We start from the raw sequence: 17830 nt of genomic DNA, 5'->3' as shown, positions 1-17830 counted from the left end.
GATTCCACGGGGCTTTGCCGTCTAGTTGCAAGCAGGTGACGTGCGTAGACCTGATTTACAGGGCGGATATAATGTCCTTTTAGCAGTTCGATCGCGGCATCATAGTCCTCCGCCTCCTCGATAAGGGGGTCGACCCCAGGGCTGACCCTTGAGCGCAGGAGGTGCATTTTCTGTCCTTCTGAGGGGGTGCCTCCGGCCGTCTCGAGGTAGCCCTTAAAGCACGCCAGCCAGTGTTTAAATATTGCAGCCGAGTTCTCCGCATGGGGGCTGAGTTGAAGGCACTCCGGTTTGATTCGGAGATCCATCCTTCCAGCTCAAGTCTAGTACATTAAATTGTTGCGCGATCAATTACACTCAAGACGAAGTAATTTCATAACTGAAGGCTTTAATCGACTAGAACTTGTTCCCCAGCAGCTTCGGTACAGAAAGTGAAGGCTGCTGGGACGGCATTGGTTCTTATACTCCGCCTGTCAGGGCGGAGCTACGTAACAACAGCCAATGGTAAACTCCTGGGTTTAACCAATGGTCATCAGCAATACCTGGTACTACCATAACCTGTTGCAATTAGCTCCTGAATAAAGGGAACGTTAAACAAGGGTCAAACCATTTTACAATGTGGATAATTTCTGTCTGCTGTGGACTTCCTTTCAGACAAGCTGCCCTCCTGCTGGCTGTGAATCTGTTTGGAAGGTTCTGTTATATCCCCTCCTCCCCCCATCCCAATTCTCACTCACAGTCAGTGTGACTCCCTCCCTGACAGTCAGTCCCTGCTCACTGCCTGAACCCAGTGATGGTACATGAACCCTCATTGCTCCCTCTCTGGCTACAATCCATGTCCCAGATCTCAGTCTCAGACACAGACGGTCAATCACTGAATCCCCCCTTTTCCCTGCTGTGTCCATCCCTCATTACCTGTGGATCAGCTTCATCGGAACGCCGTTCCTCACTGCCCAGAGATTGATCCCGCTCTCTGGAATAAAACCAAATAATCAGACAGACAGGGAGAGAGTGTCAGAGACAGACAGAGGGCTCACTGGACATATTAACTTGTTCCATTTCCTCACTCACCATCATCTCAATCCCAGAGCAGGTTCCCTGTTCCTGTTGTTCATCAGGAATTTCCTGGGATTGGGAAGCTCTGTCATTCACTGTTTCATTGTGAGGCTGGACATTACTGTTCCCACTCTCCCTGTGTACAATATGTTTTGGTCTGTACGCTGTGTGTAGATTTGTACTCAGTTCAGGCGGTGTACATATAGTGCACAGGGTGTGTACACAGCATGAGGATGTGTACACAGTGTGTTAGGGGTGTTTACACTGTTTGTGAGAGGTGTGTACCCAGCGTGACGTGTGTGTACACAGCGCGTGAGGCATGAGTACACAGCGCGAGGCATGTGTACATGGCGTGTGAGGGGTGTGTGCACAACGTGTGAGGGGTGTGTGCACAACGTGTGAGGGGTGTGCACAGCGTGTGAGGGTTGTGCACAGCGTGTGAGGGGTGTGTGCACAGTGTGTGAGGGGTGTGTGCACAGCGTGTGAGGGGTGTGCGCACAGCGTGTGAGGGGTGTGCTCACAGCGTGTGCACAGCGTGTGAGGGGTGTGCGCACAGCGTGTGAGGGGCGCGTGCACAGCGAGTGAGGGATGCGTACACAGTGTGTGAGGGATGCGTACACAACGTGTGAAGGGTGCATACACAACGTGTGAAGGGTGCATACACAACGTGTGAAGGGTGCGTACACAACGTGTGAGGGGTGCGTACACAACGTGTGAGGGGTGCGTACACAACGTGTGAGGTGTGCGTACATGTGTGAGGGGTGCGTACACAATGTGTGAAGGGTGCATACACAACGTGTGATGGGTGTGTACACAATGTGTGAAGGGTGCATACACAACGTGTGAAGGGTGCATACACAACATGTGAAGGGTGCGTACACAACGTGTGAGGGGTACAAACACAACGTGTGAAGGGTGCGTACACAACGTGTGAGGGGTGCGTACACAACGTGTGATGGGTGCGTACACAATGTGTGAAGGGTGCATACACAACGTGTGAAGGGTGCATACACAACATGTGAAGGGTGCGTACACAACGTGTGAGGGGTACAAACACAACGTGTGAAGGGTGCGTACACAACGTGTGAGGGGTGCGTACACAACGTGTGAGGTGTGCGTACACGTGTGAGGGGTGCATACACAACATGTGAGGGGTGCGTACACAGCGTGTGAGGGGTGCGTACACAGCATGTGAGGGGTGCGTACACAGCATGTGAGGGGTGCGTACACAGCGTGTGAGGGGTGCGTACACAGCCTGTGAGGGGTGCGTACACAGCGTGTGAGGGGTGCGTACACAGCGTGTGAGGGGTGCGTACACAGCGTGTGAGGGAAGTGTATACCGTGTGTGAGGGGTGTGTACAGAGTCTCTTACCCTTCTTTCTCCTCTCGCTGAGCTGCTTCCTCCTGTTGAGCCACCAGCCGATCCTGGGCCTCCTGAAGCTCCTGTTGGATCTGCTGCAGCCGTGTCTCCTGCTCCTGATTGGTCAGTTTGAGGCTCTCGATCTCAGTGATGGCCTCGTCCTGTTTACTGCGCAGAGAGACAAGCTCCGCCTGTAACTGGGAGGGAGGAAAACAGTCAAACAGCAAAGAACAATACATTTTCTCATCACAAGTATTCTAAACAACCTCTATTTATTCCCATCTCTCTCCGTCTCTAATATCTCTCTCCCAGTCTGTTTCTCTCTCACATATAAACACTTTTCCAGAGTTTCTTTGACTCCACCCCTCTATCAGAATCTAATCGCTGCCTCACTCTCAAGATGAAGGATTTGACATCTCATTCCCAAAACTCAATTTCACATCCCAAAACCCAACTGTCCTCATGGGAACCAGTGAGAATTTAGAGGGAAATTGACTTCACATTAATCACATCAACCAATGTGATCTCAATCCGTCCCCTGTCGAAAATGTCGTCTTCAGACAGGAACTGAATACCTGTTGCAATTAGCTCCTGAATACAGGGAACGTTAAACAAGCGTCAAACCTTTTTACAATGTGGATAATTTCTGTCTGCTGTGGACTTCCTTTCAGACAAGCTGCCCTCCTGCCGACTGTGAATCTGTTTGGAAGGTACTGCCATTATATCCCCTCCTCCCCCCATCCCAATTCTCACCCACAGTCAGTGTGACTCCCTCCCTGACAGTCAGTCCCTGCTCAATGCCTGAACCCAGCGATGGTACATGAACCCTCATTGCTCTCCCTCTGGCTACAATCCATGTCCCAGATCTCAGTCTCAGACACAGATGGTCAATCACTGAATCCCCCCTTTTCCCTGCTGTGTCCATCCCTCGTTACCTGTGGATCAGCTTCATCGGAACGCCGTTCCTCACTGCCCAGAGATTGATCCCGCTCTCTGGAATAAAACCAAATAATCAGACAGACAGGGAGAGAGTGTCAGAGACAGACAGAGGGCTCACTGGACATATTAATTTTTTACATTTCCTCACTCTCCAGCATCTCAATCCCAGAGCAGGTTCCCTGTTCCTGTTGTTCATCAGGAATTTCCTGGGATTGGGAAGCACTGACGTTCATAGTTTCATTGTGAGGCAGGAAATTAATGTTCCCACTCTCCCTATGTACAATATGTTTGGGTCTGAACACTGTTTGTGGATTTGTAGTCAGCTCGGGGGGTGTATACACAGTGCACAGGGCGTGTACAGCTTATGAGGGTGTGCTCACAGCGTGAGAGGTGTGTACAAAGTGTGAGGGGCACATTTACAAAGTGTGAGGCATGTGTACAGTCTGTGAGGTGTGTGTACTGATGCACGATCAGTTGCACAAAGACTTGAGTTGGATACAACTGAGGCTTTATTGCTCTAAGATGTGTGGCCTCCCACAGCAGCTGGCGAAATGGCTGCAGCATGGAGGACACACACATTTCTACACCGCCTACTGGGCGGAGCCAGCAGGCAGGGACTACCAACGTACCTGTAGTACAGGTCCTACCATACATCACCTAATAGAGGTGCAACAGTGGTTTACCACATTCACCCCCTGTTACAATTGAGTCCGGCGGGAGTGGTGGAGAACTATATACAACAAATGGTTTTACATTTACAATACTTGAGAGAAAAAAAATGTCTTTTGAAGTCCAGTGGACCAGTTAGAGGTTTAACCGGTCCGGGGCCTTGATGTGCCGCTGGGAGCGACGTAGTGGTGGCGGCGATGCCGATGCTGGCCCGATGTTCGTTGACTCCGGGAGCGTGCCGAAATCCTCTTCATCCTCGGGTGTGGGCAGGGGGGGAGACGGATGGTCCTGGTGGGGTTAATGCTGGGAGCGCCGGGGGAGGGGAGTGTGGTGCCGGGCTGGAGGGGTGTGTGTGTGTGGAACCTGCTGGTGCCAGGTCCCTGAGGGAGACAGTATCCTGGCAGCCGTCGGGGTACGCTACGTAGGCATACTGGGGGTTGGCATGGAGCAATTGCACCCTCTCCACCAACGGGTCCGCCTCGTGGAGTCGGACGTGCCTAGGGAGCAGGACGGGTCCTGGAGCTGCGAGTCAAGTCGGGAGCGACACCCCGGATGTGGATTTCCTGGAGAAGGCAAAGAGACGTTCATGGGGTGTGTTGTTAGTAGCGGTGCACAGCAGTGACCGAATGGAGTGGAGTGCATCAGGGAGGACCTCCTGCCAGCGGGACCGTAGGGCCAGTTGGACGGCCCTCCATACCATCCCATTCTCCCTCTCTACCTGCCCGTTTCCCCGGGGGTTACAGCTTGTCGTCCTGATGGAGGCGATACCCCTGCTGAGCAGGAACTGACGCAGCTCATCACTCATGAATGAGGATCCCCTGTCACTGTGGATGTAGGCGGGGAAACCGAACAGGGCGAAGATAGTGTTTAGGGCTTTGATGACGGTGGCAGACGTCATGTTGGGGAATGGGATGGCGAAGAGGAATCTGGAGTACTCATTGACCACACTGAGAAAATACATGTTACGGTCGGTGGAGGGGAGGGGCCCTTTGAAATCCACGCTGAGGCACTCAAAGGGGCGGGAGGCCTTCACCAGGCGCGCACGGTCCGGCCAGTAGAAGTGCGGCTTGCACTCCGCGCAGACCTGGCAGTCCCTGGTGATTGTCCGTACTTCCTCGACGGAGTAGGGCAGATTGCGAGCCTTAATAAAATGGTACAACCGTGTGACTCCCGGGTGACAAAGGCTGTTGTGCAGGGGCTGGAGTTGGACTACTTGTGTGCTGGCACATGTACCTCGTGTTAGGGGATCTGAGGGCTTGTTGAGCTTGTCGGGGCGATACAAAATCTATTAATTGTCGGTGGAGAGCTCGATCCTCCAGCTCAAGATCTTATCATTCTTGATCTTGCCCCGCTGTGTGTTATTGAACATGAAGGCTACCGACCGTTGGTCAGTGAGGAGAGTGAATCTCCTGCCGGCCAGGTAATGCCTCCAATGCCGCACAGCTTCAATGATAGCTTGGGCCTCTTTTTCGACGGATGAGTGCCGAATTTCTGAGGCATGAAGGGTGCGGGAAAAGAATGCCACGGGTCTGCCTGCCTGATTGAGGGTGGCAGCTAGGGCGACGTCTGATGCGTCGCTCTCTACTTGAAAGGGCAGCGTCTCGTCTACTGCGTGCATCCCGGCCTTGGCGATATCGGCTCTGATACGGCTAAGGCCTGTTCTGCCTCGGCCGTCAGGGGAAACTGGGTGGACTGTATGAGTGGGCGGGCCTTCTCCGCATAGTTTGGGACCCACTGGGCGTAGTATGAAAAGAACTCCAGGCAGCGTTTGAGGATGTTGGGGCAGTGGGGGAGGGGAAGCTCCATGCGGTCGGGATCGGGCCCCAGAACTCTGTTCTGGACCACATAGCCGCGGATGGCTAACCGGGTCATGCTAACCGCGCACTTCTCCTTGTTGTAGGTGAGGTTTAGGAGAGTGGCGGTTGAGGCACGATCAATTGGACAAAAGACAATAGTTGAATCCAAATGAGGCTTTATTGCTCTAAGATGTGTGGCCTCCCACAGCTGCTGGCTGGAGGACACGCATATTTATACAGGCAGGGACTACCGGCGAGCCTGTAGTACAGGTCCTACCGTACATCACTTAATACAGGTGCAACAATGGTTTACCACATTCACCACCTGTTAAAATTGAGTCCGGCGGGGGTGGTGGATAACTATATAGATCAGTGAGTTAATATTTACAAGATTTGTGCAAACAAATGTCCTTTAATGTCCGGTGCATCGGTCAGAGGTTCAGCCGGTCCGGGGCCTTGATGTTCCTCTGGGAGCGACGCAGTGGTGTCGGCGATGTTGGTGCTGATCTGGTCGATGGTGACTCTGGGAGCGTGCCGAAATCCTCTTCATCGTTGGGTGTGGATATAGTGCACAGGGGGGCCGGATGGTCCTGGGGGGGTGCTGTTGGGAGCGACGGGAGAGGGGAGGGTGGCGCCGGGGGCGGAGGGGGTGTGGGGGTGGAACCTGCTGGTGCCAGTTCCCTGAGGGAGACAGTATCCTGCCAGCCGTCGGGGAATGCCACGTAGGTGGACTGGGGGTTTGCGTGGAGCAAGTGCACCCTCTCCAGCAACGGGTCCGCCTTGTGGAGTCGGACATGCTTACGGAGAAGCACGGTTCCTGGAGCTGCGGAGCTCCCAATCTGTGAGGGGTGTGTACACAGTCTGTGAGGGGTGTGTACATAGTCTGTGAGGGGTGTATACACAGTCTGTGAGGGGTATGTATACAGTCTGTGAGGGGTGTGCACACAGTCTGTGAGGGGTATGTGTACAGTCTGTGAAGGGTGTGTACACAGCATGTGACGGGTGTGTACACAGCATGTGAGGGGTGTGTATACAGTGTGTACAAAGTGTGAGAGAGGTGTGCACAGTGTTTCTGTGATGAACGGTTACTGCCTTATCATCATGTAAGGTGATGTCCCCTTTAAGACCAGGCTTGGAACCCTGGGGACTCCGCCTCTGGCTCCGCCCATCTGGGAGCCATACATAAAGGCCTGCCTCATGGTCTGTATAGCAGTCAGCTCTCGTCCAAATCTGTAGCATAGTTATTAGCCTAATAAAGCCTTCTTTACAGTTTAATCTCTAAGCATCATTATTGAGGGTACCTCAATTTATTAGGCTAAACTAGATTCAGGATGGACGCAGGCCTAAAACCAGAGAAGCTCAATCTGGAAGCACGAACGCCGGAGGCAAAGGAAATTTTTAAATACTGGCTGCGGTGCTTCGAGGCCTACCTGGACTCCGCAGAAACTCCCATTCTGGGGCCACGCAAGCTGCGTCTACTCCACGCCCGGGTGAGTCACAGAATCTCCGCCACGCTCGAAAAGGCGTCGACTTTTGAGGAAGCGATTGAGTTGCTCCGCAAGCGGTTTGTCAAACCCGTCAATGAGGTGCACGCCCGGCATCTGCTCTCTGCCTGCCGGCAGCGCTCGGGGGAATCGCTCGACGAGTTTGTTGAGAAACTCACCGCGCTGGCCAGGGACTGTGACCATCAGGATGTGACAGGGGAAGTCCATATGAACCTGCACATCAGAGATTCTTTCGTGTCCGGCATCCGCTCGACCTACATCCGGCAGCGGCTGCTCGAAAACGGGGCAAAAGACCTCCAGGAGACGCTAACGCTCGCCTCCTCGCTGGAGGTGGCCCGCCATAACTTGGGTACGTACCCCGCGGACTCTGCCAGCCCCCCCCGGACTTCCTCAGACTCGCCCGTATTACAGGCCTGCGCCACGCGGCGACCCGCTCACCATGGGGGCACACCTTGCTACTTCTGCGGGCAGGGCCAGCACCCACGCCCACGCTGCCCAGCCCGCTCCGCGATCTGCAGCGACTGCGGGAAGAAAGGGCACTTTGCGAGGGTCTGCCTGGCCAGACCCAGGGGCCAGAAAAACAAAGAACAGCCGGCCCGAAAATCACGCTCTCAGGCCCGCAGGCCTCGCAATGCTGCTGCGCACCGACCCGACACGTCCTCTTCTGACGCGTCATCAGCCTCGTGCGAATCATGGGAGCGGCCATCTGGTCGGCGGCCATCTTCTCGACCCGACACGTGCGACCAACGGCAGCGGCCATTTTACGACTCCGACTACCCGCGACTGGGTGCGATCACCCTCGATCAAACTCGGCCAAAACACCTGCAGAACTCCATGATGCAGATCCAGGTCAACGGGCACGACACTGCATGCCTCTTCGACTCCGGGAGCACGGAGAGCTTTATCCACCCTGAAACGGTAAGGCGCTGCTCCCTACGCACCCATCCCACTTCCCAAACCATAGCCCTCGCATCTGGGTCCCACTCGGTACAAATCACAGGGTACTGTATGGCGGATCTCTCGATCCAGGGTGCCAAATACACCCGTTTCAAATTTTATATCCTCCCTCACCTCTGTGCCCCCCTGCTGCTCGGACTGGATTTCCAGTGCAGCCACCGAAGCCTGACACTGAAGTTCGGCGGACCCTTGCCCCCCCTCACGGTGTGCTGCCTTGCGACACTGAAAGTCGCACCCCCCTCGCTATTCGCTAACCTCACTCCCGACTGTAAGCCCGTCGCCACCAGGAGCCGGCGCTACAGTGCCCAAGATATGGCTTTTATCAAGTCAGAGGTCCAGCGTTTACTGGGAGAGGGGGTCATTGAGGCTAGCAACAGCCCTTGGAGAGCGCAAGTGGTGGTAGTCCGGTCCGGGGAGAAGAAACGGATGGTATTGGATTGTAGCCAGACCATAAACCGATTCACGCAGCTTGATGCGTACCCGCTTCCTCGCATCGCGGAAATGGTAAATCGGATCGCCCAATACCGAGTCTTTTCCACGGTCGACCTCAAATCTGCCTACCACCAGCTCCCCATCCGACTAAAAGACCGCCCCTATACTGCCTTCGAAGCAGCCGGCCGGCTCTTCCACTTCCTCAAGGTCCCCTTTGGTGTCACAAATGGGGTCTCCGTCTTTCAAAGGGCGATGGACCAAATGGTGGACCAGTACGGTTTGCGGGCTACATACCCGTACTTGGACAATGTCACCATCTACGGCCATGATCAGCAGGACCATGACGCTAACCTCAAAAAGTTCCTCCAGACCGCCGGAGCCCTTAACCTGACCTATAACGAGGGCAAATGCGTTTTCCACACCACCCGGCTGGCCATCCTCGGCTATGTCGTGGAAGACGGGGTCCTAGGTCCCGACCCCGACCGCATGCGCCCCCTTAAGGAACTCCCTCTCCCCCGCAGCCTCAAGGCCCTCAAACGGTGCTTGGGGCTTTTCTCCTATTACGCCCAGTGGGTCCCCAAGTATGCGGACAAAGCCCGCCCACTCCTAAAGACCACCACTTTTCCCCTCTCGGCTGAGGCTCAATTGGCCTTCAACCGTATCAAGGCCGACATCATCAAGGCCGCCATGCACGCGGTGGACGAAACCATCCCTTTCCAGGTAGAGAGTGGTGCATCAGACATCGCCCTGGCTGCCACCCTCAATCAAGGAGGCAGACCATAGAATCATAGAATTTACAGTGCAGAAGGAGGCCATTCAGCCCATCGAGTCTGCACCGGCTCTTGGAAAGAGCACCCTACCGAGGCCCACACCACCCTATCCCCATAACCCAGTAACCCCACTCAACCAACCCTAAGGCCAATTTTGGACACTAAGGGCAATTTAGCATGGCCAATCCACCTAACCTGCACGTCTTTGGACTGTGGGAGGAAACCGGAGCACCCGGAGGAAACCCACGCACACACGGGGAGAACGTGCAGACTCCGCACAGACAGTGACCCAAGCCGGGAATCGAACCTGGGACCCTGGAGCTGTGAAGCAATTATGCTAACCACTATGCTACCATGCTGCCCCAGTAGCGTCCTTCTCCCGAACCCTCACCGCCTCCGAGATTCGACACTCTGCAGTCGAAAAGGAGGCACAAGCCATTGTGGAGGCTGTGCGGCGCTGGAGACACTACCTCGCGGGTAGGAGGTTTACCCTCATCACCGACCAACGGTCGGTCGCCTATATGTTCGATAACATGCAACGGGGCAAAATAAAAAACGATAAAATTTTGAGGTGAAGGATCGAACTCTCCACCTACTCGTACGATATCAAGTATCGTCCAGGGGAGCTCAACGAGCCCCCAGATGCCCTGTCCCGCGGCACATGCGCCAACGCGCAGGAGGACCGCCTGCAAGCCATCCACAATGACCTCTGCCACCCGGGGGTTACCCGGCTCGTCCATTTCATCAAGTCCCGCAACCTACCTTACTCAACCAAGGAGGTCAAGGCCATGGTCAGGGCCTGCCAGGTCTGTGCGGAGTGCAAACCGCACTTCTATCGGCCAGACAAGGTTCGGCTCGTGAAGGCCTCGGGCCCCTTTGAGCGACTGAGCGTGGACTTCAGGGGGCCCCTCCCGTCCACCAACCGTTATGCCTATTTCCTCACCGTGATCGATGAGTTCTCCCGTTTCCCATTCGCCATTCCCTGCACCAACATGACCTCAGCCACGGTGATTAAGGCACTGCACAGCATCTTCACCCTGTTCGGTTTCCCTGCTTATATCCACAGCGACCGGGGTACATCGTTCATGAGCGATGAACTGCGTCAGTATCTGCTCAGCAAAGGCATCGCCTCGAGCAGAACGACCAGCTACAACCCACGGGGAAACGGGCAGGTGGAGAGGGAGAACGCGACCGTGTGGAAGGCTGTCCTTCTGGCCCTGCGGTCGAGAAATCTCCCAACCACCCGCTGGCAGGAGGTCCTACCCGATGCCCTACACTCCATTAGGTCACTCCTCTGCACGGCCACAAATGAGACCCCTCATGACCGATTGTTTCTCTTCCCCAGGAGGTCTACCTCCGGGGTCTCGCTTCCACCTTGGCTGACGGCTCCGGGACCTGTTCTTCTCCGGAGGCACGCGAGGAGCCATAAAACGGACACCCTAGTTGAAAAGGTCCGACTGCTCCACGCCAACCCCAGTTACGCCTACGTGGAGTACTCCGACGGCAGGCAAGATACGGTTTCCCTCCGGGATCTGGCTCCCGCTGGATCCTCCACCACAGACGCCCCTTCCCGCGCCGCGCCCCTGCAGGACCCGTCGCCCCCTACAACACCCCCCTTCCGGCCCTACCACCCGTTGGTGAGCTCCTACCGTGCGCCCCCCCTTGCGCCCCCCCTTTACACACCCCGCCGGCGCAGGCTCCGCTACCCCCGGCCCTGCCTAGTCCCCCTGCCCCGACCCGGACCGAAGCTCCGACCGCTGTGCTCCCGGATGTGCTCTCAACCGGGACGTCCGTGCCCGCCGCACCACCGCCCGAATTGAGGAGATCGACGAGGACGATCCGCCCGCCGAGACAGATGGACCTATAATGGCACTTCACCCCCGCCGGACTCCTTTTTAAACAGGGGGTGAATGTGATGAACGGTTACTGCCTTATCATCATGTAAGGTGATGTCCCCTTTAAGACCAGGCTTGGAACCCTGGGGACTCTGCCTCTGGCTCCGCCCATCTGGGAGCCATACATAAAGGCCTGCCTCATGGTCTGTATAGCAGTCAGCTCTCGTCCAAACCTGTAGCATAGTTATTAATCTAATAAAGCCTTCTTTACAGTTTAATCTCTAAGCATCATTATTGAGGGTACCTCAGTTTCTTACCCTTCTTTCTCCTCTCGCTGAGCTGCTTCCTCCAGTTGAGCCACCAGCCGATCCTGGGCCTCCTGAAGCTCCTGTTGGATCTGCTGCAGCCGGGTCTCCTGCTCCTGATTGGTCAGTTTGAGGCTCTCGATCTCAGTGATGGCCTCATCCTGTTTACTGCGCAGAGAGACAAGCTCCGCCTGTAACTGGGAGGGAGGAACACACAAAGGGAACACATTCAATCAGCAAATATCAGTAAATCCTCTCATCAAAAGTATTCTTTTTTTTAAATTTAGAGTACCCAATTATTTTTTTCGATTAAGGGGCAATTTAGCGTGGCCAATCCACCTACCCTGCACATCTTTGGGTAGTGGGGGGTGAAACCCACGCAGACACGGGGAGAATGTGCAAACTCCACACGGACAGTGACCCAGGGCCGGGATTCGAACCCGGGTCCTCAGCGCCACAGTCCCTGTCATCAAAACTATTCTAAACAATCTCTATTTATTCCCATCGCTCTCCCAGTCTGGTTTTATCTCACACAAACACACTTTTCCTCGCCCCCGGAAAAAAGGTGAACCGGTGGCAGTGTCGCGGCAGTTTTCCAACGCCACCATTCCCACGCCGGCATGGCGACAGTCTCCAAATCGGAGAATCCAGCCCCCTTTCGGACAAGCTGCCCTCCTGTAAACAGTGAACCTATTCTGCCAATATTTCCCCTCCTTCCCCGTCCCAATTCTCACCCACAGTCAGTGTGACTCCCTCCCTGACAGTCAGTCCCTGCTCACTGTCTGAACCCAGTGATGGTACATGAACCCTCACTGCTCCCCCTCGGGCTACGATTCATGTCCCAGATCTCAGCTTCTGACACAGACGGCAGGCGGACACTGACTCAATTTGACATCTCATTCGCCAAACTCAATTTCACATCCCAAATCCCAACTGTCCTCATGGAAACCAGTGAGAATTTACCAGCCTCCCCGAACAGGGGCCGGAATGTGGCGACTAGGGGCTTTTCACAGTAACTTCATTTGAAGCCTACTTGTGACAATAACCGATTTTCATTTCATTTCATTCATTTAGAGATAAATTGACTTCACATTAATCACATCAAACAATTTCATCTCAATTCGTCTGCTCTCGAAAATGTTGGCCTCAGACAGGAACTAATGTTGCAATTAGCTCCTGAATACAGGGAACGTTAAACAAGGGTCAAAGGTTTTTGCAATGTGGGACAGCACGGTGGTGCAGTGGTTAGCATTGCAGCCTCATGGCACCAAGGTCCCAGCTTCGAACCCGGCTCTGGGTCACTGTCCGTGTGGAGTTTTTTATCATAGAATTTACAGTGCAGACGGAGGCCATTTGGCCCATCGAGTCTGCACCAGCTCTTGGAGAGAGCACCCTACCAAGGTCAACACCTCCACCCTATCCCCATAACCCAGTAACCCCACCCAACACTAAGGGCAATTTTGGACACTAAGGGCAATTTATCATGGCCAATCCACCTAACCTGCACATCTTTGGACTGTGGGAGGAAACCGGAGCACCTGGAGGAAACCCACACACACACGGGGAGGATGTGCAGACTCCGCACAGACAGTGACCCAGGCCGGAATCGAACCTCGGACCCTGGAGCTGTGAAGCAATTGTGCTATCCACAATGCTACCGTGCTGCCCAGTTTGCACATTCTCCCCGTGTTTGCGTGGGTTTTGCCCCCACAACCCAAAGTTGTGCAGGCTAGGTGGATTAGCCACGCTAAATTGCCCCTTAATTGGAAAAAATGAATGGGGTACTCTTTTGAAAAAGGTTTTTGCAATGTGGACAATTACTGCTGTTGACTTTTTTTCATGATGTGGAGATGCCGGCGTTGGACTGGGGTGGACACAGTAAGAAGTCTTACAACACCAGGTTAAAGTCCAACAGGTTTGTTTTGAATCACTAGCTTTCGGAGCACTGCCCCTTCCTCAGGTGAATGAAGAGGTAGGTTCCAGAAACATTTATATAGACAAAGTTAAAGATGCAAGACGATACTTTGAATGCGAGCATTTACAGGTAATTAAGTCTTCACAGAGCCAGAGAAAGGGTTATGGTGCTCGATTCATTGATCGACAGTTCCAACGCGCCACAGCAAAAAACTGCACCTACCTCCGAAGAAGACAAACACAGGACACAACCGACAGAATACCCTTCATCGTCCAGTACTTCCCCGGAGCAGAGAAACTACGACATCTTCGCAGCCTTCAACACGTCATCGATGAAGACGAACATCTTGTCAAGGTCATCCCCACACCCCCACTACTTGCCTTCAAACAGCCGCGCAACCTCAAACAAACCAGTTTGCAGCAAACTACCCAGCCTCCAGAACAGCGAACACGACACCACACAGCCCTGCCATGGCAATCTCTGCAAGACGTGCCAGATCATCGGACATCGCGCGACAATCACCAGGCAGGAATGTTGCCTTCCAGTCGGGGAACACTTCAGCAGTCAAGGGCATTCAGCCTCTGATCTTCAGGTAAGCGTTCCCCAAGGCAGCCTTCAGGACACGTGACAATGCAGAATCGCCGAGCAGAAACTTATAGCCAAGTTCTGCACATGAGTACGGCTGCAACCGGGACCTTGGATTCATGTCGCATTACCTTCGTTATGGGCCAGGGTTCAGATAACCCCAAAGTGTATCATGAAGTTCACCTGACCCACAACTTTTAATAGATTATGGTATGGGGCCCACTCTACAGGTGTGGTACAGTAGAAATCGAAAAGTATTTTTTAAAGCCAAACAATGTTTATTCTATGAACTCAAGTTCACCTTTTTAAAACATACAGTGAACATCTTAGCAACCATCAATTCAAAAGCAACCCCCAAAGAATACAACACAAAGTAATCCTTAATAATTTCCTAAACAACATCCAGAAGACAAAAGAAACACCTTTTAACAGAAGCACATTAGGTTTACATTCACTACTGAGAACATTTATAATTCTGAATTCACCAAATGATCAAGAGATAGTCTTTTCATGGCAGAGAGATCAACAGTACACCTGCTTTGTCTGGCTTCAGCTCCAACACTGAAAACGAAACTAAAACACACCCTGCAGCAAACAACCTAAAACAAAAGTAAAAAGCTGACAAACAGCCCAGTTCCACCCACTCTCTGACATCACTGATAAATACTCATTTCTTAAAGGTACATTTAAAAACACCCATTTCTTAAAGGTACTCTCACATGACACATTCACTCCCCACAATCTGGCCTGGGCTTGCAAAATCATACCAACTGTCCAGGCTTGAGACAATTCACACCTCTTTAACCTGTGGTTACCCCTCTCTCTGGCTCTGTAAAGACTTAATTACCTGCCTTCAAACAGCCACGCAACCTCAAACAAACCATTGTTTGCAGCAAACTACCCAGCCTTCAGAACAGTGACCACGACACCACACAACCCTGCCATGGCAATCTCTGCAAGACGTGCCAGATCATCGCCATGGGTACCACCATTACACGTGAGAACACCACCAATCAGGTACACAGTACAAACTCGTGCGACTAGGCCAACGTTGTCTATTCGTACGCTGCAGGAAAGGATGTCCCGAAGCGTGGTACATTAGCGAGACCATGCAGACGCTGCGACAACGAATGAACGGACATCGCGCAACAATCACCAGGCAGAAATGTTCCCTTCCAGTCGGGGAACACGTCAGCAGACAAGGGCATTCAGCCTCTGATCTCCGGGTAAGCGTTCTCCAAGGCAGCCTTCAGGACGCGCAACAACGCAGAATCGCCGAGCAGAAACCTATAGCCACGTTCTGCACACATGAGTACGGCCTCAACCCGGACCTTCGATTCATGTCGCATTACATTCATCCCCCACCATCTGGCCTGCGAAATCCTACCAACTGTCCTGGCTTGACACAATTCACACCGTTTTAACCTGGGGTTACCCTTCTCTCTGGCTCTGTGAAGACTTAATTACCTGCAAAGACTCTCATTCAAAGTATCGTCTTGCATCTTTGACTTTGTCTATATAAATGTTTCTGGAACCCACCTCTTCATTCACCTGAGGAAGGAGCAGTGTTCCGAAAGCTAGTGATTTGAAATAAACCTGTTGGACTTTAACCTGGTGTTGTAAGACTTCTTACTGGACTTTCTTTCAGACTAGCTTCCCTCCTGCATACTGTGAATCTGTTATGAAGGTTCTGCCATTATTTCCCCCCCCCCCCAACCGTCTCAATTCTCACCCACAGTCAGTGTGACTCCCTCCCTGGCAGCCAGTCCCTGCTCACTGTCTGAACCCAATGATGGCACATGAACCCTCCGTGCTCAGGCTATAATCCATGTCCCAGATCGCAATATCAGACACAGACGGCCAGTGACTGAATCCCACCGCGCATCCCGCTCGCCTCCCCCCCCTCCACCTGTCCACCCCTCCTTTTCCCTGTGTATCCATCCCTCATTACCTGTGGATCAGCGTCATCGGAACGCCGTCCCTCACTGCCGAGAGATTGATCCCGCTCTCTGGAATGAAACCAAATAGTCAGACACACAGGGAGAGAGTGTCAGAGACAGACAGACTCTCACTGGACACATTAATTTTTACATTGCCTCACTCATCAGCACCTCAATCCCAGAGCAGTTTGCCTGCTCCTGTTGGTCATCAGGAATTTCCTGGATTTGGGAAGCACTGTCATTCACTGTTTCATTGTGAGGTTGGACATTGATGTTCCCACTGTCCCAGTGTACAATATGTTTGGGTCTGTACGCTGTGTGTGGATTTGTACTCAGTTCAGGGGGTATATACACAGCCTGTGAGAGGTGTGAGCACAACATGTGAGGAGTGTGTACGCCGAGTGTGAAGGATGTGTACACACCATGTGAGGGATCTGTGCACAGTTTGTAAGGGATGTGTACACCAAAGAACAAAGAAAAGTACAGCACAGGAACAGGCCCTTCGGCCCTCCAAGCCCGTGCCGACCATGCTGCCCGTCTAAACTACAATATTCTACACTTCCTGGGTCCGTATCCCTCTGTTCCCATCCTATTCATATATTTGTCCTGATGCCGCTTAAATGTCACTGTCGTCCCTGCTTCCAACACCTCCTCCGGCAGCGAGTTCCAGGCACTCACTACCCTCTGTGTAAAAAACATGCCTCGTGCATCTCCTCTAAACCTTGCCCTCGCACCTTAAACCTATGCCCCCTGGTAATTGAACCCTCAACCCTGGGAAAAAGTCTCTGACTATCCACTCTGTCTATGCCCCTCATAATTTTGTAGACCTCTATCAGGTCGCCCCTCAACCTCCGTCGTTCCAGTGAGAACAAACCAAGTTTATTCAACCGCTCCTCATAGCTAATGCCCTCCATACCAGGCAACATCCTGGTAAATCTCTTCTGCACCGTCTCTAAGGCCTCCACATCCTTCTGGTAGTGGGGCGACCAGAGTTGAACACTATACTCCAAGTGTGGCCTAAGTAAGGTTCTATACAGCTGCAACATGACTTGCCAATTTTGAAACTCAATGCCCCGGCCAATGAAGGCAAGCATGCTGTATGTCTTCTTGACTACCTTCTCCACCTGTGTTGCCCCTTTCAGGGACGTGTACACCTAGATCTCTCTGACTATCAATACCCTTGGGTGTTCTACTATTCACTGTATATTCCATACCTGTATTAGACCTTCCAAAATGCATTACCTCACATTTGTCCGGATTAAACTCCATCCGCCATCCCACTGCCTAAGTCTCCAAACAATCTAAATCCTGCGGTATCTTCTGACAGTCCTCATCGCTATCCGCAATTCCACCAACCTTTGTGTCGTCCGCAAACTTACTAATCAGACCAGTTATCATTTTCCTCCAAATCATCACACCGTGTGTGAGGGTTGTGCACACAGAGTGTGAGGGGTGTGTATACAGTTTGGACACTATGTGAGAGGGGTGTGTACACAGCGCATGAGAGGTGTGTACAGAGTCTCTTACCCTTCTTTCTCCTCTCGCTGAGCTGCTTCCTCCAGTTGAGCCACCAGCCGATCCTGGGCCTCCTGAAGCTCCTGTTGGATCTGCTGCAGCCGAGTCTCCTGCTCCTGATTGGTCAGTTTGAGGCTCTCGATCTCAGTGATGGCCTCGTCCTGTTTACTGCGCAGAGAGACAAGCTCCGTTTGTAACTGGGAGGGAGGAACACACAAAGGGAAAACATTCAATCAGCAAATATCAGTAAATCC

At 53.0% G+C, this 17830-nt stretch overlaps 1 protein-coding gene across 1 annotated transcript in view; it reads right to left on the bottom strand.

Annotated features, from left to right (window-relative positions):
* Positions 1-17830, bottom strand: part of LOC140393968 (uncharacterized) — a 505220-nt gene that overhangs the window by 291682 nt on the left and 195708 nt on the right. Inside the window, exons 17-22 of the mRNA XM_072480674.1 lie at positions 17589-17773; positions 16073-16130; positions 11634-11818; positions 3349-3406; positions 2426-2610; positions 913-970 (exon numbers count right to left, since the gene is read on the bottom strand). Of these exons, the coding sequence (XP_072336775.1) occupies positions 913-970; positions 2426-2610; positions 3349-3406; positions 11634-11818; positions 16073-16130; positions 17589-17773 (729 nt within the window). The remainder of the gene's footprint in view (positions 1-912; positions 971-2425; positions 2611-3348; positions 3407-11633; positions 11819-16072; positions 16131-17588; positions 17774-17830) is intronic.

The sequence above is a fragment of the Scyliorhinus torazame genome, chromosome 17 (genome assembly GCF_047496885.1).
Source record: "Scyliorhinus torazame isolate Kashiwa2021f chromosome 17, sScyTor2.1, whole genome shotgun sequence".
Lineage (NCBI taxonomy): Eukaryota > Metazoa > Chordata > Chondrichthyes > Carcharhiniformes > Scyliorhinidae > Scyliorhinus > Scyliorhinus torazame.
This window is presented reverse-complemented; position numbering and strand designations above follow the sequence as displayed.